This window comes from Melanostigma gelatinosum (assembly GCF_949748355.1).
Source record: "Melanostigma gelatinosum genome assembly, chromosome: 13".
Lineage (NCBI taxonomy): Eukaryota > Metazoa > Chordata > Actinopteri > Perciformes > Zoarcidae > Melanostigma > Melanostigma gelatinosum.
In genome coordinates this window covers 8,964,158-8,988,299 of record NC_136646.1, presented here as the reverse complement: position 1 = coordinate 8,988,299, position 24,142 = coordinate 8,964,158, and the positions used below count along the sequence as shown (strand labels likewise).

General features: G+C 44.8%; 1 protein-coding gene across 2 annotated transcripts in view; it reads right to left on the bottom strand.

Moving 5' to 3' along the window:
• The window catches only part of LOC306786473 (thyroid hormone receptor alpha), a gene marked incomplete at both ends in the record, with an annotated part of 24,717 nt that extends 1,363 nt beyond the window's left edge, over positions 1 to 23,354 (bottom strand). The window contains 7 exons of one of the 2 annotated variants that reach the window (XM_079281251.1): positions 109 to 367; positions 2,222 to 2,368; positions 4,497 to 4,702; positions 5,290 to 5,437; positions 9,265 to 9,386; positions 11,484 to 11,545; positions 23,299 to 23,354. In XM_079281251.1, coding sequence (XP_079137377.1) covers positions 109 to 367; positions 2,222 to 2,368; positions 4,497 to 4,702; positions 5,290 to 5,437; positions 9,265 to 9,386; positions 11,484 to 11,545; positions 23,299 to 23,354 — 1,000 coding nt within the window. The remainder of the gene's footprint in view (positions 1 to 108; positions 368 to 2,221; positions 2,369 to 4,496; positions 4,703 to 5,289; positions 5,438 to 9,264; positions 9,387 to 11,483; positions 11,546 to 23,298) is intronic. The other variant, XM_079281252.1, reaches the window with a different exon arrangement.
• Positions 23,355 to 24,142: the final 788 nt, after the last annotated feature.

The window sequence follows — 24,142 nt, the reverse complement described above, 5'->3', positions numbered from 1 at the left end:
TCTAAGCAAGAGGGAAACGCTGACTGTAAAGACACGAGGCGAGAATCGGAGAAGCTAAACACCACAACTGAAACTTGTCCCACTACAACATCATTATTCATTCCTCACCTGAGCTCATGAGCAGCACGGCCTGCATCAGAGCCACCTCCGAGTCGTCCAGGTTGAACTGAGCCAGGCTCTTGCCCAAATCAAAGATGGCGTCCGACACCACGCCCAGCCCGCCGTTCTTCAGCTGCTCGCGCTTCACGGCCATCTCGCCGTTCAGCGTCAGCGTCTCGCTCTCCGGGTCGTAGCGGACGGCGGCGCGCAGCGACATGATCTCCATGCAGCAGCCCTTCAGCAAGATGATCTGGTCTTCACAGGGCAGCTGGGAAACACAGACGCACACGAGGTCAATCGCAGTAAAACGACACAAGACAGAACTGCTGTCTAAAAGGCAGCCACGATTTCAAATGGTTCTCATTCAATGTGACAGAATAATGAACAAAAACGTAAAAGCACAACATAACCGTTGCCGTTTTCCAGAGTGATACAGAATCATCTGTGTATGAATTAATGAATGAAGCGGTTAAATAAATATGAATGGAATATTGTTATTCGTCAGAATTACCTTGCTGTTCTTACAAGTTCCCCCTAACATAGCAACAAATGCCTTCATCTGATATAGTGATAGTGGGTAGTGCAGTTCAATGTGATGGACATCGACTGCTTTTGGAGGAATGTACTTTGGGTGATTTATTTTCTGCTCATGGACTGTTCTGCTAATTGGGGAAAAAATGCAAACGTAGCATTAATTAGTCCTCAGCAAAAAGGCCATAAGTGAAGAGAAAGCTACCTCTGAGATGTTCAGTGGATGTGGTATAATGAGCTTTTCTTCAACCCCCCAACAGTAGTTATCCTGCTTCCTTGCAGAGGAAAAGAAGGGTCATCTTCCATTCATAACAAATCCCCTGACACACTTTATGTAACCGGGAAGCTCCTGCAATATACATGACGGCTGCACTCAGTAAGGTGGAACCACAGGCGAGGGCGCACACACACACCTACACACCCACACACACACACACACACACACACACACACAGAGTAGAGAGCAGAGCAATATCAGCGAGCGGTGAGTCATCACATCGTCCAGAGAGACAGGGGGTGGGTGGGTCTGTGTCTAGTCGCTGCCAGCTTTTCCTACTTCACTTCTTTCTATCTTTTATTTGAGAGGCCACTTTTTCTTTTTACAATAAAGTGCCTTCAAAAATGACCATAGAATGTTTCTACCTTCCGCTGCCTTTGACACAGACTCGTTTCAGAATGAGGACCCTGTACTAGGCTCATGCATATGCTCGTGATGGCTACATTCATTGTGCTAAACGGCGGAGGGTGAAGGTGCACGTCCCAGGCAAAAGAAACATCGTGTAGAATACATGGAGATAAAGACGCAGCATCGCTCTTGGGTTGCAGCGTCTAGCGAGTTGTTGGATGATATCGTAACACCTTTGGACCCTAGTCGGGGAGAACTACACAGCAGATTTGCTGTTAATTAACAGGACTTTCACTTCAACACTCAACATGTAGACCCAGAGGAGGTGGATAATGATGTGCTCCTTGGTCCGGAAGTCACGTTGCTGCCGTGAGCTAGTTAGCCGGACATTCCAACGATAGCAGTTTACAAGAAAAGCAGATAAATATACAGTTTAATCCAGCCCTGGAACTTTCCCTCTTTGTGCTAAAGAAAATACACCGCCCTCCAAACTCTTTAGAGGTTGATGGGCTCCTACTACAGCCCAACATGTGGAGACATGAGTTCCATGAGATTTATTTTTGTTAATTTGTCACTTTAATCTCGGATAATTTCCATATTCTTTTCTCCTAAATTTATGACTTTAATCTCGGAAGTTTTGTGTTTTCTCTAGGAATATTACCCCCCCATAGCTCCGTAATTATATATATATATTTTGAACCTACAATGGGCCCAATATCCCGCCGTAGCGAGGCGCTCTGGATGAAAAGCACCGACGAGTTTCTGTAAACTACCGTGTACTGAGACCGACGACCCACCAATATGTTTGCGCGTTAAAACAAATGTGTACACACACACGCACGCACACACACACACACACACACACACACACACACACACACACACACACACACACACACACACACACACACACACACACACACACACACACACACACACACACACACACACACACACACACACTACCTCTGAGAACATGGGCAGTTTCTTGGCGAAGTCGACGACGCGCGTGATGGCCGGGGTCATGATCTTGGTGAACTCGCTGAAGGCCTCCAGGTCCACCTTGTCCCCGTCAGACGTGGGCACGATGGGACCCTGGCCGATTTCGTCCGACTGGAAGCAACACATGACACTCTTAGCTGAGTGAAACCCAATGCGGGTATGTAACACCATCCTGTTTTGAACTTGAGAGCTATGGCAGACGGGGAAACAGCTTTAAGCAACACATGGAGGACTGGAGGGAAACCTGGGGGTGTTTGGGTTTAACGAGTGACCGTGTCAACTGGTGACTCTCGGCTCAATGCGTTCGTGGTTGCTGTTGAAAACACGAACAGAACATGACGGCGTTCTCAACAAAGCCTTCAATCAACATACAGATTTATCCGCGTTTATTATCTACGCCGACCATTTATGTAAGTTATTGCGAGCAACCACAAACGTTCGGCTGAAAGTCACCAGTTAACACGGTCACCAGTTGAACTGAAACACCTCTTAAACGGTTGTGATCCTGTCTGAATTCTGTACAATTGAGTCGGCTTTTGGAATATCGATTGTGACGACAAAACACGCAAAAAGCCGACATTTTGATGCTGTCGACAGTTTAAATTCAATGTTTAAAGTTTGATAACTTGAAAAAAGAAAACTCGTACACATTTCTGATGATAGAAAGGGTCTGAAATAAAAACTCCAAGAAGGATTAATACAGTCCCTTCTTTCTCTCTGAAGCAGTGAAGCTGCTGTAACAGTAACAGTCAGTAGCTGTGCTCTGATTGGCCCAGCCTGCTGTGTCACTTGCAGGAATCCCAGCAGACCAACAGCTGTTGTCGACTGTGAACTTAACTCTGGTTGGCCGGTAACTGCTATCTGACATTTGCCTCTAGGTAACAGTCTGCGGTGGAGGCACATGCATCAGCACGTGCAACCGACTCACATGGGGCGGCACACAAACGGCTCCTTTTTGAAAATGAAAAAGCCATCTCTCATGTGTTTGAGCTGGATTTGTGAAGCGGAAACAACTTTCCACAAGCTGTGGGCGGAGCTGTTCTTGGAGTAATGAGCGACATAAAAGGAGGAACGAGCTACTGTGCGGATGCTGCAGGTCGTTAATACAAATCAGAATGACAGATTCGACGAGTGTGAGGGAGGCCTGCACGCTGTAATCCTGAAGAGTAGCCCGATTTAAATGGCCATTCATGACAATACGACATAATTCGTTACTTTTGTTGGTGCAGCTTTTTTCTTGTGCTTTCATGCGTTAGCTAGAGGCCATTCGACGAGAGCTCAAAAGCTAGTCAGGAACCAAGGCTGCTGCGTATGTTTCCATCCCAATGCGTCTACTTTCTAGCGTGTGTAGATATACAAATATTATGATGTTTTATTTACAATGCTTTCAAGAAATGTAAGCGTTTGCGTGTGTACGATTTAGCCGATTGGCACCATTAAATGTATGCAGAATTAGCTCATAGGAAAGTACCCGTGGATGTGCAGACATCATATGTTTTGTATGATTTCCAGGGGGACTTTTGGTGGTTGACACTCAAGGGACAAACGGATATAATGGCATCCTCTGAAAGTGTAGGTCACACTGAACACGACTCTGGCAACAATGTGCATCATGTCTGTTATTGCTTTGAAACTGAAATGAGTGTGATTTTCTACGCAAATTGCGGCAAGCTGCTGCAACCGTTGATTATGTTGCTCTCATCTCACACAGTATCTTCACTCCTTTGACAAAAATTAATTTTACCTCGCAGAACACGGGAGTTGCTGGTTTACCGATTCCTCGATGGGTTAGTTTGTTTGTGTCATTGTGTGACTTTGGTGAGAGTTAGTTTGGGATTCACTTAAGTCACACAATAACACAAGCAGCTCAGTGTTCAACGATGGTAAAATGACTGTTTCTGTCAATGGAGTCTGGTGGCTTTGAAGAGAACATAGATAACTGCTTCAAAGGGCTGTGTGGCGGCAAGATGCAGCAGTGAAAATATTCTAAATATAGTGCACACTTAAACTGAGCGATCTTTTTTCGGCGGGCCTTTCTTATACATGCTGCTGCTCCTTTCTTCGTTGTTGAAAGAACACAGGGGATACAGGCCAGCATGATGTAAAACCTTTCTAAATATTAAGTAGCCGCGATTGAACCCCACGCCTCAACTGCAATGGACTTGTTTGTGAAACATTTGCGTTCATCATCACGCAACGGCTCTCTGCCTGAAGGCTCGGTCTGCTTTACGAAGCTCACCAGGAACTTGCGCTTCTGTTTCCAGCAGGAGCCCTGTGCGTTGGTGTGCCGGTGGGCCTCCGTTGCCATCCTGATGAGATCCCACTCTGCGCTGTTTGGCTCCGGCCGCGTCTGCAGCGTCCGCACCATCTCCTCCCTCTTCCTTTTCTGTCGGTTCTCCTCGATCAGACGTCGCTTGGCCACGCGCTTCGAATCGTCCAACACCACTGATCGACGGGACGGGTGGGGAGGACATTAAGGCGAGTTAATGCAGTGACAAAAGGAACACTGACTGCAAATTTGGTTCCGATATGACACCGGATTAATACAAAAGAAAGCATATAGAAATACTGACAGGAAGTCGGAATGAAATATCAGATGAAACACTGAAAGCTATAATCATATACAAGGACTAAGAGAGCTATTATTATAGAAAACAATATAAATGTAAGGAACCCATCTTCATGTTGTGCAATACTAAGTGTTGTACGGACACAATATCCAACGTTATTTCTCTGGTTACCTCGTAGCTGCCCTCCACTGCACAACAATGTAAAGGACCAACTGCTGTGAAATTGAAGCAACATAATTGAATTGTGTCATTCATCAAAATGATCACGAGGAATGGAACTTCCATTTCCTTTATCCACGAGAGCAGCTGTACTGCTGAATCAATATCAATAAATTAGATTATGTGCGTGTTCACTGTTATTCCGCTCCCCCTCAACTAGGCAGACACATGTGATTAGGGAGGGGCTATTAACTACAGTTAAAATAGTTCCTACATGCTCCTCCCTAACACACACACACTCACAGTCCATGGCCATGCCCACAGCGATGCACTTCTTGAAGCGGCACAGCTGGCACTGGTTGCGTGTGATCTTATCGATGATGCAGCAGGCTTCATATTTACACGAGTAGGCTGGATGGAGGTTCTTCTGGATGGTCCGGCGGAAAAAACCCTGAAGAGAGCAAAGAAAATGGAGAAAGAAGAAGAAAAGACAAAAGGGAGAACCAGTCAAATAAAGGAATTAACAAAAAAAAGAGCGAAATAAATAAGAGTTAAGGAGCAATCAGAGATTGAGGGAAATATGCAACCCCATAGCCTCAAAATTAAATCATCCAATTAAATGTTCTTGCCTTTTAATCAGCGTAAAACAAGTGCATCTAATGGCTCACATGACATGGCAGGGACCTGATTGCCAAGAATAATAAGTAATGAAGCGATGCCGTGACTGATCGTCTCTTAGTGACCGCTTTTGAACAAGACAGTGGGGGAGCAGTCTGATTAGAAATCACACTCTGGGAGTGGGTTACAAAGACGTGCATTCAAGCAGAGAAGTATCAGGGACGGAGCTCTGCCGCTTTGTGAAATCCTTCTGAAACCGTACAAAAATAATCTGCACAGCGAGAAATAAACACTTGTATTTATTATTGTATTTTGTACGATATCTATATCATGCCATGCCACATACCAGCCTGATTCAATACCTCCAACATTATCCCCGTCCTAAAAAAACAAGGACTACAGGACTTAATGACAACAGACCAGTCCCCCGGACCTCTGTGGCCAGGAAGTCTTTTGGGCACTTTTAGGTCTTTTGTCCCACCTAAAACCTTCACGACCCACTACTGGACCCCCCGCAGTTATCCTAAAGAGCCAACAGGTCTGTACACTGTTCAGTCAACATCGCCCTCCACTTCATCCAACAGCACCTGGACTCCTGAGGAACCTGTCAGGATCCTGATTGCGTACTTCAGCTCTGCCTTCAATGCCGTATGAAGGATGGAAGGACAAGCTCTCCCAAATCCACCTGCAGGTGGATCACAGACTTTCTGTCTGACAGGTAGCGGCAAGTGAAGCTGAAGAAACACGTCTCTGGGACTATCAGCTCCGGTTCCCCTCTGCTCTGCTCCCGGTGTACCAACAGCTGCACTTCCAGTCGCCAGCCCGCCAGGCTCCTGAAGTTGGTGGACGACATCACCCTCAATGGCCTCATCTCTGGTGGGGATGAGTCCGTCTACAGATGGTGTTGCCACTGTAAAGTCCTTTCGCTTCCTTGGCCTTCATCGTCATTACCCCACATTCAGTTTGAACTGAACAATTCCCTCATCAAAAAAAAGCACAACAGAGGACGTGCTGTCGGCAGCTGCCAAAGACAACGATAATGCACTTCTACCCTGCCATCACTGAGTCCATCCTCAGCTCCTCCGTCTCCATCTGGTACGCTGCTGCCACTGCCAAGGACGAGGGCAGACTGCAGAGTATCATTTGCTCTGCGGAGACGGTGATGCAATCTGCCGTCCCTCCAGGACCCTGAGGCAGGCAGGAAAGATTTTGGCTGACCCCTCCCACCCCTGACCTGAACTCTTTGAACCACTCCCCTCTGACAAGAGAGTAGACCTGATTCCATCTGCATTTGGCCTGATCAATGAGGCCCAGGACCGCCGCTGACATGGATTCTCATCCCCTCCCATAGACACTTAGGGTTCGACAGTAAGGGATGCCATGTTTCCACTGGCAACAATACACGTACACACAGGCATTTATTTTAGAGGCAATGGCAAAGCAATCAAGTTGACTGAGGGGTTCAAAGTTTGACGAATCAACGTCTTCACATCAGTCTATAAGCGTTACATTAACGCACGTCTTCAGGACTTCATACATATTCTTTTTTTTTTCATACTGTGAACCGTTGCACATTTCTTGAACAAATTTGCACACAAACCTACAACCTTTAAAAAACTGCACAGCTCTTTTATTTTGATTCAGATATCATTTTTGCAAAACTTGCTTTTTTTAAACTTAATTTTCTCTTACTTTGTTTCTGCTCTGCACCAGTGCACATTTATTTGATGTAAAAACCTACATGGCAATAATCCGGATTCTGAATATATTAAGACTCTCGTGGGTTTGTGAATCCCCTGAAGCTAATTTCTTCTTTTCAACACCACAGCAGGATGTCAGTGTGCCTTATTTCCTGTGCGAGTCCGGCAGAAGCCAGACTGCATACTGATGCCATTAACTGGAAAATTAAGCTCGGCCCAGCAGACACCGACGACTGCAATCAAGAGGCCTCCAGTCAAGTCAGAACTGTTCCCCTAGGTTTTCCCCTAGGCGCCCTGCCTTGCAGCACTTGGGCTCTTTTCTGTACTTGGACCCGGAGCAGCAGAGCGAGTGTTGCCATCTTCACCACATGGAAGCGTTTAAAAAACACAGATATTGTTGTCTGCTTTTCAGGTGGTTGACGCAACATATTTTCCGACGTGCGCTCTCTGTCCGCTGATGAGTGTGCTCATCTGTGTGTGTGTTCACGTGTGTGTGTGTGTGTGTGTGTGTGTGTGTGCATCAGTGCGGAACTCCGCTGTGCGCGATACAGAGAGCAGAGGAGAATAGGGGAATATAATATCATATAATGGTAGGGGAAACACTGGAACTGTATGAATTAATTTAAAAAACAGGAAAATAAAGTTGAATTTGCTTTAGGCCTTAAATCCTGGATGATAATAATCAGTGCAGACGGCAAAGCTTGCAGTCAATTAATCACTAGAGTTCTGTATTCTTTATTTGGTATTCTAGTTTTTAAGACTTTCTGCAAATTGTAGCCCTCTTAACATCACATTAGATGGCAAAATATGTTTCACCAACTTCTAGGCAGCTGTTTTCTCTTGTTCATATCAGTAGAGCAGTTAAATTAGCTTCCAAAGACTTGAGCTGTTGAGATAGAGGGTTGTGTACCAAAACTATTTCCTGTATTCATCCGTGGCTGAAAATAGTCCCCAACAAATTCACTATTTATCTTTGCTTGAATAGTGTTTGCTAAAAACTACAGTGCCCAGCTGTTTTCAGAAATAACTGAGCCACTTTTAACAACTCACAGCTTCAGTGGGAGCCAGTGGACTTGAGGCTGAGCGCCACAGACACTCTGTACACAAGTCAGAAAGATTTGAGAGACGGACTAAAACATGTCAAAAGGTTGGTCCAAATCAAAGTCTGTATCGGACACAAGAGGCTGTTGTAGGAACCTTTAATTGATTAAATCAACCAGGAAAAACTTTCCATGAGCTCGCTCTCTGTTTTAACTCAGTCAGCTGACTCGAGGCGTTCGCGGCGTTTGCCATGGCTTCTGTTAAGCATTAATCTAGCTGTTGTCAGGATTGAATTAATTGCTGCTTCTTTGGATGTGAATGTGCACTTGATGGCTGAAGCTCAAGCTACGCTGATAATCCATAAAGAAGACATGTGGATGAAAACACAACATTGTTCTTGTAATGTAGTGCAGAGCCAGTAAGTGTAGTTTGGAAATTAGGGTCCCATAAAACGGACGATAAAGCAGGGTACGCTTTCGGGCTTCTGATTGACGGGTCGCTACCACGGCGGTGTCCGTGTTTTAGTGTTAGAACTTTAACCTTTTCACAGTGTTTTTCAGTTCATGAAAGTTTATTGTAACATTTTAATTGCCTCAACACGTCTGGTTCAGGGTTGTAATAAGCTCCACCCACTTGCGTCACTGAGCAAAAAAACAAGATGGCGTCAGTCAAAAATGCCAAACTCAAGGCTTTAAAACCGTAGTTCCACAAACCAACTGGTGACATCACGGTGAATATGTCGACTCCTTACATACAGTCTATGGGAGAAATCCAAAGCTTGACAGGCCTGCCATGCCCGAGTACCACTGCTAAGCTGCGATTGGACATGATTGGCTCGGGGGAGGGGTTTGGTGAACAGTCAATTGCAGTCTCATCCGAGTCAAAGATCATTCAGTGAGAGGGAGATGCTGCACTCTACCTTGCAACCCTCGCAGGTGATGCAGCGGTAGTGGTAGCCGGTCGCCTTGTCCCCGCACACCACGCACGGCTCATCCTTCTCCAGGTAACTGGGGATGTACCCTGGAACAGAGGCACTAAGAGCTATAGGAGAGGAGGAGGAGGAGGAGGAGGAGGAGGAGGAGGACAGGGTGGAAATGAGAGACGGGTGAACAGTGAGTGTGAGCCGAGGAGGCCGGGAAGGACGGGGAGGATGATGAGGAGAGTTGTGGTGATGAGGAGGAGGAGATGAGGGGGGAGAGGGAGTGCAGGAGGAGAGGGAGGAGGGGGCCTCAATGAAGCTCCTGTGCATAGGGGCCCCATGGATAGAACGTATCCAAGAAGTCTTTTCTGCACACAGACATGACAACACGCCAGCTGACGAGGTTTACAGACACATTCCCAGAGTTCATGAAATATGCTTTTCATCTCGACTTTTAATTTGCTTCTTTATATCTCTTGAGGTGAAATCTTTTATCCTTTTTACTCACAATGTGTAACTCTACATACAAATTGCAGCTTTCTTTGAAGTTATAGTCTTCAGACCAATGACTGCTGTAGCAATCTGTCTTCTTGTCTGTCACCATTAATTGGAAGATTGGAAATGCCTGAATTAAAACAAATCAAACAAAGAAGGTGAAATTAAATACACCTTTTAACTTTTTTAAATATTTTTATTATTAAATACATGAATTTTCCATGCCACATTAAAATAAATATTGTATTCAACAATAACAATAATACATGTGCATTGTATTTCACTTTATTTGTTAATCACTTTAAATAACCTGGTAGTAAATATTATTTTACAGATATTTTCTGTGATCCTCTATCAGCAACGTCATCTTCTGTGTTATTTTATTTATTGTTTTTTGTTGAACAGTTGAAGACTATTTGTTGCTTATTTTACGTGTTAATTGCTGCTGGAGATAATCAGAGGAATATAAATAAATATCTTTCAAACATTTTATTTATTTTTGTAACTTTATTTAAGGCATAATAAAAACATTAATAAAAACATGACCGAATGAACAATTGGGCTGATGTGCGTGGGGTAAATCCATTCATCTGTTCCTACTCATACATGTGAACTCAGACAAATCAAGTTGCTCGTCCAATACGCTAAAACACTTCATAAATAAGTATTTTCTTCACTTATATGGAGGCACTTTTATGTTTCTAAGTTGGCTCTTTAGTATAATTCCCGGAACTTAAAAAATATACTGTACTGGATTTCAAGACAAAAACTTGTTTTGGGCCAAATCAAGTAGAACTGTACAGTAAGTGGCTGGCATTACATACGCTCTTGCCCTGATGCCTATTGCTTCATTGTTTGCTGTTAGGACTTTCACCGAGGCTTGAGCCCGCTCACATTTGGCTTAGAAATGTATTGAATAATACAAACAGAACAGAACTGCGAGCACAGCACCAATGAAACTACGTGTGCCTGTCGATGATTACCTTACTCTCTACAGGCCCAATGTGCGATTCAAAAATAAACAAAAGAATTGCCCCATCGTCAAAATTTGATTACTTTGTAACCGTCGACAAATGACACATGAAACAAATCAATCAGAGTATTGATATTTTCTGTTGCTGACAGGTTTGTTTACATCAGTAATGTGTAAAACAGCCTTGTTTGCTGTTATGAAATGCTGATTTTTCTGCTAGAGGTCACATTATAATGTTTAGGAGTGTATTTTATAGGGTTAATTAAGAAATACTGACAGGTGCTTTAGTTTTTTTCATCTGTGATTAAGCATTGAAGTTTTTTTTTACAATTGTTGGGTAAAAATAAGTGCTAAATAAAGTTTAAAAACTGTAAATCACATTCATTTCGGTCCCCAATTTGGTGGTTGTGTACTTGGTCATGTACCTTAATCGGCGTGTCTGCAGCTCTACTCAGACAAATCTCTTAAGCTCAGGTTTTGGTCACCTAGGTGAGCTACTTTGAGTCCGACAAAGCCTCTGAAGGAAAATTATATTACTATAAAACGATGAGGAGATTATCACGGTGATCACACCTAGGACGACATTGAAAGCCCGGGGGGGCCGTCAGCGCCGCGATGAGCTGCACTGAACTAATCTCACGGCACATGAAACAGACTGGCCGTCTCAGAAGGAACCTTGAGTTGTGTTCACTTGCTTGTTTAGAGGGTACAAAAACACAAAGAGGCCAAGGCGGTGATGATAAATCCTTACCCGACACGCTCTTCCCCGAACAATGGCTGTTCTTGCGCTTTCTCTTCGGCACATCTGGCCACCTGGGAGGCGGGGGGGGGGGGGGGGGGTAGAAGAAGATGGGGGGGGGGAGAAAAGAAAAGGATGAGAGCAATGTTACAATGCGGAAAAACAATCAACCACTTAAGTTATTCCATGGTGCAACCGATACCATCTTACAACGGAAAATAATAACTAATCGTCCATTCCTCTGCTATCAAACATGCATCCGCCATTGCCTCCGGGGTTCTTTTTATGACAGATTGCAGAGCAAAAATAAGTTTGCAATCAATTCTCTCGTCAAAGCAACTCACAGCAGAGCGTGCCGCAAACACAACACCGACCAACGAAGACTATGAGCTAAAAGAAGCTAAAACGCCACACAGAGCCGGCTGGTAATTCTCTGTTGAACCCTCACCAGAAAGCTGCAGCTCGCCTGGTGTTCAATCACCCCAAGTTCTCCCACACAACTTCCCTTCTCCGGTCTCTACACTGGCTCCCTGTAAGAGCTCGCATCCAGTTTAAGTCTCTGGTGCTAACCTACAGGGCAGTGAAAGGAACCGCTCCTTCCTATCTCCAGGCCATGATCAAGCCCTACGCCCCCGCCCGACCTCTTCGCTCTGCTGCCCCGTCGCTCCGAGGTCCCTGCGGCCGATCGACCCGGTCACGGCTGTTTTCTGTCCGGGCCTCACAGTGGTGGAATGAACTCCCCACTGACGTCAGGACAGCAGAGTCGCTGCCCATCTTTCATCAGGCTGAAAACTCACCTCTTCAAGAAGGACTACCCTTAGCCTTCCACTCAGCACTTATTGTATTCATACCAGTTTGTTGCACTTATTGTATTCGTTTGTTTCTGTACTTTTGCTCTAGTTTATGCTCTTAGATGCTTGTTTAAAAAAAGAGATGCACTTATGACTTCTGGTGACTAGTTCTCTTGAATACCGATGTTGAATACACTTATTGTAAGTCGCTTTGGATAAAACGTCTGCTAAATGATTGTAATGTGATGTCGAATATCACAACCATTCTTTGTATAAAAAGCTAATCAATCAAGCTTTAAGCGAACTGTTTTTTGTTGTTGTTTTCACCAAAGCAGAATGCTAGTGACCAGAGGCTGATTTGAGATAAAGTAGTTGCCCCGCTGAATTCAACAGCAGCCAACTTTTCAACACGCACTTACAAAAAAAAAGAAAAAGGAGTGGACTCGTGTGAGGTTGCTTGCGGACTTGCCGGTGTGCATGTACGCTTAATTAAAGTCCGCTTGGCTGAAGATCAGTCGCCGCTAAACAGCTCTCCCGGAGCCATGTCTGAATCTATTTTCTCTTTCCGTATGGTCCCTTATTTCCCCGTTGCTGTATTCGTAAATTCAGTTTTGCTTTTCACTTGTGCTGATAAACTATATATTTATTCACTTTCAATCACATATCCAGTTTTTGATGTATAGAGGTAATTCACAGCCCAGCACATCTTGTGCTTTCAGTGTCTGTTCGGTATGAGGACTGAATCCCACCTATACCAACACATATGGAGACCACACACACCAGGGTAGAGATAACTCCTCCACTCATCTCTTCCCCACCTCCTATCTCCTTCTGTAATTCTCTATCCTTCCTCTTTTCTCACTCTCACAGGGTGGGGTCTGCCTTTGATTCTGGCAGCAGATTTGGATTACCGTCCTCTCTTCCTTCTCTTTCATCTGTCCATTCCAACATCTGGCTGTTTTCTCTCCTCCCCCCTCTCACCCATTCACATTTCCCTTCTCTTCTCTGTCCCTGGCTACTCCCCATTTCTTACTGTATGCTCCCTCGACTTTCCTTTTTTCCCTCCTCCCAGACGTTTCTGTTATCCTCTCCTCTCTAAACTTCCATCAGCAGTATTAGGTAACACCACTCCCCTCCCCCTCCCTCCGTTCCGCTCTGGCTGTCAAATCGACTTTCCTCTTCCAACCCCCCAAAAGAAGAAAAAAAGATTCCTCTGACGTCTCTTCCTCTGTTCTCGCTGCTGTTCACGGTCGAGCAGACTTATTAATTCTATTGCTGTGCACATGGTCAGGCAGCAACATGGTGGGAAACTGTCTACTCCGGTCTCTGATCACTTTGAGCCGAGTTACCGAAACAGGAACACACACGTTATCATTTCTGCCTCTATTAATTCAATAGTTTATGGAGCTCGTGACAGTGCTGACAGTGTTTCCACAACATGAGGGAATTAATTAAATTCATCGGATGGTGGTGGGCATGTAAACGTCGGCGGTTTAGTGTCCATTCATGCAAAGACGCCAATCAAAATAATTATTGTGTCAAAGAGGACTTATAGTAAGTACAAAAACACTATTACTACAAACTACACATACAGTATAGTGAATAGAAAAACACTATTACTACAAACTACACATACAGTATAGTGAATAGAAAAACACTATTACTACAAACTACACATACAGTATAGTGAATAGAAAAACACTATTACTACAAATTACACATACAGTATAGTGAATAGAAAAACACTATTACTACAAACTAGACGTATAGTGAGTACAAATACACACAGTCTACTATGATCCACATTGAAAAGACGTGGACATCTTTAAAAACTGCGATTTGATGAGCTCTTTGCAATTAAAAGCTGCCTTGCGTATTTTTTGGCAGCAGAACAAGCTGAAAACATGGGTCACCTTATAATGTTTTTATGGTGAACATTTGAGCAAACAGTCGTCCATCTTCTTCAACAATAAAAGAAGATTCAGATACTTTGTCATCGTATTAGAATTTCAGTAATGTCCACCCGACACATGCGAGTCCAGCATTCACTCTCACTATGTTGCTCCGTTTTGGTCTCCTCCATCTCCTCAAGGAAATGTCTTACTCACCAGCCGCTAAACGCTCCACCCTGTTCACCAGCTGGTTGCTCACTTTGTCTGACTGGTGTTTTGTTCTCAGTCGGTTTATCGAGCAAATTGTGGGATGGATAACCAGAAGAAATTATTAAAAGAAGCTAAAGCGCTCCGTTTGCTGAGCCTTGCCTCACTTCTCAAGCTTTACGTTCTTGCACAGCACATGCAGTTTATGAAGACAACAATGGCCAATTTGAAAATGAAATACCACCAATCAGTCATTTTTAAAAAGTCAGACAGATGTTGACAAAAGCAGTCCTCTTATTACGAGCCGTATACGGTTGATATCGTAGGGTGAAAGTGTAGCTTGCAGGGTGTAGCTAGCTAATAAAGCTAACGTTAGTTTCATGGTTTCGTTGAAAAGCCAAATTTTTCCAGAACTACTACTGTGTGTAGTTAGCTTGGTAGCCGGACATGCTAACGTTTGGAGCTTACGTTAGTTCAGACACACACAGTTACATCCATTCTGTACACTTCTGTGCTTGTATTTCTTTATTTTGAATGGAGCAATATATGATATTCAGAGCATTAATATATATATAATATAGCAGCAAACAACTATTTGATTTCGTGGAGTAATGTCTACCTGCGTTCTATTCCGAATTACTCTGTTCTTTGTTTACGTGCATTTTAGTGCACGTGTGCGTGAACCCACTGGCTAGCTCACGGCCGAAGCTCTGCAACATTCGCATACGATGGTTACAGCTGATTGCGCCGGTGTCATTGCGGAAGCATCGCACCAACCCTCCGGTTCCGCCCTCAGGTGTTAGCACTGTTAGCTGCGAGCCGCGTCACCATGTTGAGAACTGTGGAGAGGCAATAGAAATGCTCTTAATCTCGTATTATACACCTTTTAGGTAAAACAGGACATTTTTCATATTAAACAGTTATTTGATACATTGCTAAGTAAAGCTGTAAAGCCAATCTGTATTCACTTTTAAAAAAAAAGACATTGTGGCAGACAGCAATAAATGCTGCCACAAAGCTTTGAATGGTGCTATAACTTCATTAAAACCTTACAATTACAGGCTTTAACAACAACACCCTAGGAACACACGGTACTATATATACTGCTGCAACATATGCAAACGTAACAGTCATCCACAGTGGCCAGCCTTCTCTAAACTCAACAAACACACACACGTGTCTTACTTTATCTGCTGTGAACATGCACTAGACTAGAGCAGTGATTCTTAACCATAGGGCCGCGGCTCAATCATGGGCCTAGAGGGCCGCGAAAAACTTTCAGTTTTGCACCTGTGGGCCGTGGGGCCGCATAGGTTATCAATTGAAGACACCAGAGATATTACTGTTATCCATGAGACGCTCAGTTACAATACAGCTTCCCACCACCTGGTGGCGGTAATGCGTCAGTCAGTTGTTTAACAAGCTGCAATAAGCAGAAGAAGACACTCAGCTAGCCGCTAGCCTGTAGCGAAAGTTATGGGTAAGTTATTAAAAAGAAAAAAATGAAGACGACAGTGGTGCCATACCCCCCAAAAGTCTAAATGTGTGCGCAAGTACAACCCTGACTTTCTTAAGTACGGCTTTGTGAACGGAGGCAACGAGGCAGAGCCGAGGGCTCAGTGTGTGGAATGTGAGCTAATGCTATCAAACGAAGCTCTGAAGCCTTCAAAAATAAAGCGACACGTAGCGACGAAACATCCAACGCTCGTGGGAAAGTCTGTTGGGCTTCTTGTTGTGTATGCAGGTTTACATACACATGATAATAAATGTCTTTGTGATCATCACATTCTATCATCTCATTTATTTGACAAGGGTTTTGCCTGTTCAACACCGCGAGGACACCGGCGTCCTCGATCCCCTCCCCTTCCTACGGCTGGCTTGCACAAATACGTCACAAAACATGGCCGTGGTATCCCAGCATGCCCAAAATCCTCATCTTTGCAAAGAAATCATCGATTTTCTTTCATTTCTTATGGTTTCTCCACAAAGGAGCCCACACACACACTGTCCAAACTCGCCATAACCTCTGCAAGTCGTATCTTGCAGCATTTCGACGGAAAAAGACACATTACAGACCCGACAACGTGCTAGCGGATGTTACCATGGAGCTAGTGGCTTCAGAAAACGTGAGTACTTATAGTACAAACCTTATCTTCCTCTTCCATAAGCCGTCTACCAACGTTTGCGTAACTGAGCTATTCTCTTTCTCGATCGTGCGCTCGGTCGCAGCCATCAAGCACAGCAAGTCCGCTACTCACACACCATGTCTTCGACCATATATACATAGTTTTTGCAATTTGCAAAGGCTAAAAATAAAAGGAAAACAATATAATATCAAAATATAAAGGGAGAAACACCTTTAGTGTGTCAGAATATCATGTGGGTACCATGTGTCCATTTGGGTCTCCAAATGTCCTTTTAGAGCTCCGCCTGGATCTCTTCATGGAAGAAACACTGTAGAATGGTCATACTTTGTCCAATCTTCTTCAAATCTGAGGCAGTTGTTCACTGATAGTGTAGTTACAGCCCTATACTGTCCTTTACCTGTACAGATACAGCCACCGGTAGTTATTTATACTGAAAGATACTTTTTTATTTTATGTGGACAAAAATCTTAAATTTTTACTGACTCCAAAGGCCCACTGCTCTGTTTCTGTATGACCTACAGGTTGTCTGACACTTTTGATGCATATAGTCAGAGTGGGCCCCGGTACACTTTGTACTTGAAAAGTTGGGCCCCGAGGTCAAAAAGGTTAAGAACCCCTGGACTAGAGCATATGGGCGGCAGCACACACCCACTTCTAACGCACACAGCAATACATTCGCGCAAACACACCAACCTGTTGATGCAGTACGGCTGTAAGATGTGCATGCTGCTCAGTTTGCAGGAATATCAGAAGAAGAAGAAGAATAAGGTCGCCCCGGAGGCTCTTTTCTACCGTTTCAGCCTCCCAACAGCCTGAGTCAGTGCACGTGTGCGGTCGCGTGGCTCTGTTTGTTTAGTATCGCAACAGATCCGCTCCTTCAAAAGCAGAAAGCCAGAGTGTTCGCGGCTAATATAAGCTTTCGTTGATCCATGAACCACTGAGAGGGGGAGGGGGTCCGCCACGCCGAACCCACCTCCCGGTGACCCGAGCGTTCAAGTCCATCACAGTGAAGTACAGTCAGAGTCGAGCGCAGCCTGGAGCTGTTGCTTTCAGCTGAGACATCTGAGACAGTAGCGGCTCTCTGCCTCAGACTGGCTGCTGGGAGGAACGACTCCTCTGTTTATTTCTCTCTCTCTCCCCCCCTTGTAGTTGCTCTCGTCCAGCCTCCCCGTCCCCCTCTCTGTCCCCCTCTCTGTCTCTCTGTCCCCCTCTCTGTCTGTGCATTTGTAGTTCCTCCCCAGGTGTCACACTCCCTATCATCACAACACACCTTATCATCTGGTCTACCTTGTACCCCTACCTCTTGCTCTCCATCGCTTCCTTTCCTTTCTCTATTCTTCTATCTCTCCTCATTATTATTTTCTTTTTACAATCTTACTCCTGTCACTTTCTCCCTTCTAGTCTTCTCCTTCAATTTTGCTCTTTTCGTTTTGTCAACCAGGAGGAAACAATACAATACAAAACAAAACAAAGTCCTGGCCTCTCTACATCCGAACTCGGTTGAGCGTTAACTAGATTACATAACGGCAGACTAACGCAGTCTCTCCAGCTGAGTGAGGTCTTACGAGGACACAAGCGATGCTTGATATCTCATCAGTTGAATTAGAGTGCACTGTGCAGAGTTTTCCACCAAGTGTCATCACAGCCAGTTACTGTGGAGACCGCGGTTACGGCTGGATTCAAAACTACCACGAACACTAACGGGGTTCATCTCAGGCTAACAAGCTACACAGCTCGCTACGAAATACTGTAACGTCTCAAGTAAAGGGGTGCGGCTCCCAACGAAAATGCACTTAACTGCACTATAACATCTCATCTGGTAAATTTAGCATAGTGTACGTTTCTAGGGCACAAATCCCATCAATACATCAACATCGTGAGTCAAGTCATGCTCGCCACTTTGCTGCCCTGACTTTTGAATTTTTAACAAAAATAATGTTTTCTTTCTCCAATTATATCCAGTCGCGGCTACTTAGCCGTTTTGTTTTTCAGAATGTGTTCGTGTTCAGCTGCCGTCAATGACGCTCGTGACTTCCTGCTGGTGTGTCACGGTAAAAGTGTACTGCGACCTTTCACGGTACACTTTTAACCATTTTAGCTGCTGTGTAATCCCCCGTTAGGTGTTCAGTTCAATTGGTGGTAGCTTAACAGCTATAAAAAACAAATATGACAAAAGAAGAAGTAATCAATTTGACAAAGGGACAGCATTGCTGTTAAAAGAGAAATGAGAGAGGTGTATGTGACGATTGTATCGATCATTTAGTGCTAGCTTTAGCACAAAACGCAGAGTTAGCCTTGAGTTTAGTTTAGTTAAACCAAAGTATTGGACAAATATTAAGGAACATGAATATCTGCACAAAATTTCATGGCAATCCATCCGATATTTTTCAAGAAATTTCACTGAAATCTACAATCGTAGAGCTTCATGGTGGCGCTACAGGAGCAGTCAGGCAATCACCGGTCAGTAGACTTCATCCTCTGGGGATCACGAATGTCTGGTTCATTCCGAAATATCTCAACTAACTAGTGGATGGACTGACCAACATTGGCATCCATTGAGCCACGACACTGGGCAGCTGAAATGAGGATCAGGTCGACGGCTTAGTAAAATATGATGAAATACAGTACACATAAGGATTAAGGCCCGTCTGTCACAAAAGCCTGTTTCAGATCCAGACCTGGTTTTCTCTACAATTTAGGTTCATAAATTACCTTTTGATGAACATTTTCTCAATACATTTGCAAACGTTACAGTTACTAAAATAACCTGAGAAGAGGAAGAATCCCAGCCAACCAACTGGGAATACAATTAAAAACGAATCACTAAATCATCCGGGTTGTTTTGTTTTCCCTTCATGGTCAGAATAGTCAGAGAAAATGTCCCTTTCATTTAAAGGGTGAACATTTTACTGTGGATTCATCTTCTCTCGCTTCCTTGTCTCCTTTCCTACCACTTTCAGAGGTGAATTCCCCCGCGTCAGCTATCTGTCAGATGCTTGACTGGCTGAAGAGCAGGAAAAAAAAAGAAAAAAGAAAAAAAAGAAAGCCACTGCTTTTACATTTGGGAGGAGCTCTTATCGAGAGCGATTGAGCAGCGGTTCAGCGCCCGGTCAGCGTCACGTGGCTGCTGTCAGGATGGACACGAGGTAACGGTAGCGGGAGAGTAATGCCAAACACTAATCCACCCTCTCCGTGGCTGTAACCAGTCAGCGTTAAATCACCTCTGAAGATTGCCCAGGCAAACACAGACGGTGTTACGTCCCTATTAGAGCTCAATCTTTCAGAAGTCAGAATCCAGACCGATCCCCACATTTAGCCGCGGACTGTGGCGTTCCAGCGGTTCGCTTGGTCTCGACTCCAGGCTGTCCTTTGGATTGTTTGGATTATTTCCTTCTGGGAACGAGGGGAACTTGTTTTTGGCCCAGATGGTCTCCACTCAAACAAAGCTGGATCTCGGATTACTGTGGACTGTAGCTGCTCACATGATGTTGTGGATGCACTGGCTGGAAGAAAGTCAGCACCATTGAACCTCTGGAGGGGCTCGTGGTTTTAGACCGTGACACTGTAGAAGGTGGTGGTGCAGCCACGAGGGATGCTCTCCGTTGCAACAGTCGTAGAACTTCCACGAACTCGCAGCTGCGTCATCCTAACCACGGTTCCTGGGTGTAGATCCTATAGCTGGATAAAAGCACCGACTTCGTCTCCCTGCTGATGGAGGAATCCTCGCCCCTGTAATCCGCCAACCAGCTGCTCGGTCTCGCTGATGTTGAGGGAGCGGTTACACCGCGGGCGAGCTTAGCATTCCTCGCAGTCACGGGTCCCAAAAAGAGGACGAAGAGTACGAGAGGGAACACATAGGAGCGATGCTTGTTGCTTTTTGATTCGGTTTAAAAAAACAGATGAGAGGTACACGCGCTCCCATGTGATGTCACTGTCCCGCTGAAATGAAATTACATGCTGGCATTCAATTTAATTGAGGAGAAATCCTGCCTGCAACTGTGTGACACATGATCGGCCGGACGAAATCCGATGAATCGCACCATGTGACTGAGTGTCGGTCGGGTCGGAAGTCTGGTGGTGTGGAGTTAGAAAGAAGTTACCAGACTCCTGCAGCCCGCTGCTCAGCTCTGCTATTGAGGCTAAAGGCTACGTTAGCTGCTCAGCTCTGCTATTGAGGCTAAAGGCTACGTTAGCTGCTCAGCTCTGCTATTGAGGCTAAAGGCTACGTTAGCTGCTCAGCTCTGCTATTGAGGCTAAAGGCTACGTTAGCTGCTCAGCTCTGCTATTGAGGCTAAAGGCTACGTTAGCTGCTCTCGTTTGTAAGGGCATCTCAGTTTACCGTGTTGTTTTTTTCATTTTAAAAAGTACTGCGATAAATGAATGAATGACACACTGTCGAAAGATTTCCATTGACAAAATTACATTTCCGCAACAAATCTGCTTCGACAAAGGTTTATTCACACCTCGCCATAGAAATCCCTCAACACTTCCTTATTGACCCGTGTCTCACACACTAGCGGGTCAAATGGCCAAGAGGCTTGTGATTCGCCTGAGCTGCTCAACTCAACGTACGACTACAGAGGGGTTAACTGAGGACAAGGCCTCGGTAAGAGAGCCCTCTTGATAAAGCCTATTGGTGCGTTGCAGCTCTACAGAGCCGCGCTGCTCCTGGTAGACACGCAGAAGTGTTTTTAAAACCAGGTGAAGGGATGCGTACATCAGTGCCGAGTCAAAGCGAAATCATTTCAAATCCGTTTTTTACCTGCATAGACGTGCCAAAAAAAAGATGAATTCATGACTGAATGAATAATGAACCAAGCGCATCAATTTCACTCTGATGTGGGACTAGCCAAGAGCAACTATGGCTCGTGAAAGGACTCGGACTGGACATTCCATTCATAAATGGATGAAAAGCTAGAAGACTCCTCCCGCACCCAAAGAATATATTCCTTCAGATGAATTCAACAACCGTGCTATTTTGAAACGAAAAATACACTCTAACCGCAAACGACACAACAACACGTCTCTTTTGCATTATAAAATAAACACACACACACACACACACACACACACACACACACACACACACACACACACACACACACACACACACACACACACACACACACACACACACACTCTATTTCGATGCTAATTGATTTGCAATGCTGGAAGCCGAAATGTCTCCTGAAATAATGAGAGGCTCCACACTGACACGCCCACGCACACACCAAATTCTATTTTAGCATCCTCTATGTGAAGTTCTGCATCAACATCTGTGTGTGTGTGTGCAGCACTATGTGACTCAGAAATCGTAGAGGGGAGGGGTCACAGCATGAGGCAGCGCTCTCAAGAACACGTGCGTGCTCATTGACACAGAGAGAGCGAGAGTGAGCGAGCGACACACACGCACATGCGCACCAAAACAAAAGCGACAATCCCCCCTGTTGATGTCACATATCTGAGCTGTCCTCTGATTTCTGTGACATCCATCTGCCCTCGCTGCTCCTAATCTGCCTCCCTGCACTCCACTAATCCACACACACACGGCTGTACGACACACACACACACACACACACACACAGAAAAAGAACGATGTGTCTTCACGTGCACATCTGCATGTTCAATGACGCGACCCAATCTCCTCAAATGAGGATGCAAATGACTGCACTCTGCCAAAAACCTAAATGATGAAGGGAAACCGTGAAGGGGAATGTAACACGGGTGCTCTTATTCACAGCAGCAGCCTGTAATTAATTGGTGGACTCGCAGGAGCTAAGTGGCTAACTCTGGCAGCGGCTGTGGAGCTCGTTTGCTTACGAGGCAGGGGACATGAACAGTGACATTACTGTATGAAATGAATAAAAGAGAGTATTGAGGGAAAAAATGGCATTGCAAAACAAAAATATTTTGACGTAAAAATGCCTGCTGTGAAATAAAAAAGACATTATTTTGTCTGTCTATCCTTATAATCTATTTACTAAACACATTGTGGCTTCCTTACGCTTAGCACCCTGGATGGGTAACGTGGGATTGAACTTGCTCAGTATTTGTGTTCACTTCTTCATCCGGTGTAAACTCGGCCTCAGTCAATTTATTCAATGAAGCGGTGAGGGCAGTGTGAGTGTGTGTGTGTGTGTGTGACTGCACGTGCCGGAGAAATAGAGAGCGCACAGATGGCAGCGTGACAGAGTGTTCTGGCTTACCTCTCCAAAAAAATACACTAAACACACTGAACCCCTCCCCTCCCAGCGATCCAGCCTGTTTCTCTATTTATAAAGCTCACGCTGCACAAGCGCTCGAGTCTCTGATGCATTCATAACTCTGCCCCCTTATTTATATTCATAAATATATATAAGATTCAAATATATATGTACACAGTTGTTCTGTTAAGTGCTTACAGCCGCACTGTGAGGATTCAAATGATGTGAACTTGTGTTGATGCACCTCCTCCATCCATCCGTCCATCTATTCATCCATCTGTCCATACATCCATTCATGCGTCCATCTATCTGTTCATGCGTCCTTCTAACCGTCCATGCATCCCTCCATCCATCTATCCATGCATCTATCTATCCCTCAATACATGAATCCATCCATCCGTCCATGCAGGTATTCTTTCATCCATCACTTCTGTCAAATCCATCGTTAATCTCTGCTTTACATCAAAGATGAAGGACACACACATGCAGATGTAGCATCCATCATGGTTTGGTCATGCGTGTGGTCATGCGTGTGTTGACCACACACACGCCCACGCACACGCCCACGCACGCACACACTGTCTCACCCTTTCTCATCTCCCTCTGATGAGTTGCTATCCTGCTTGTTGGACATTGGCTCCATGTAGCCTCAGTCCCGTCCGGCAGCCAATCACAGGACAATGAGGCGGACCTCGACCTCGCCAGCTTGCTCAGCATTCGCCGGCGGCCCCTTCAACAGACAGCCATCGGAGAATCTGGGCAGCGGTTAGCTGAGAGGAGCACGGCGGGCGGGACATCAGTGGAAGCATAAGAGAGCTGGAGGGGCAGAGAGAGAAGCCAGAGTAAGAAACAGACACATAGTGACATTAACATGTATTCACAATGTGTTTATAGAGATGTGCGTGCAGTTTTTCCAGTAAGACCTGGAATTGATAATGTGCTTTTAAAATAAATATTTTTAGCGTTCCCGCTTAAAATGCATGACTGTACAGAAGTCCACAAACCAATGGGTGACGTCACGATGACTACGTCCACTTCTTATATACAGTCTATGCTGCAAACATGCATTGTTCCAATTCTTTTGAAAGAGGGCATGAATGAGTGAGGAACACGTCATCTTCAATCATCTTCAACTTAAAGGGACAACACTCCACAGGTCAGACCCTTTTGTCTCGGTTCATTCCTCAATTTCCTCATTACATGTTTTGATTCGGACTTCACAGAGGCTGCTCTAATTTCACAATACAGGCCCTGTGTTCGCCACCACAATCCAGCACCTATTAGAGGAGACATACTCCAGCAAATCTAATTTACTATAAGCTACTTACAAGTCCTCTGAAAGGAATTTGGGGTAAATTGTTCTCCACAATTTCCATGTTTTTTTTCTCCATGTTTTTATTCTTTAGTGTTTTTATTGGTGTCATTCTCTGA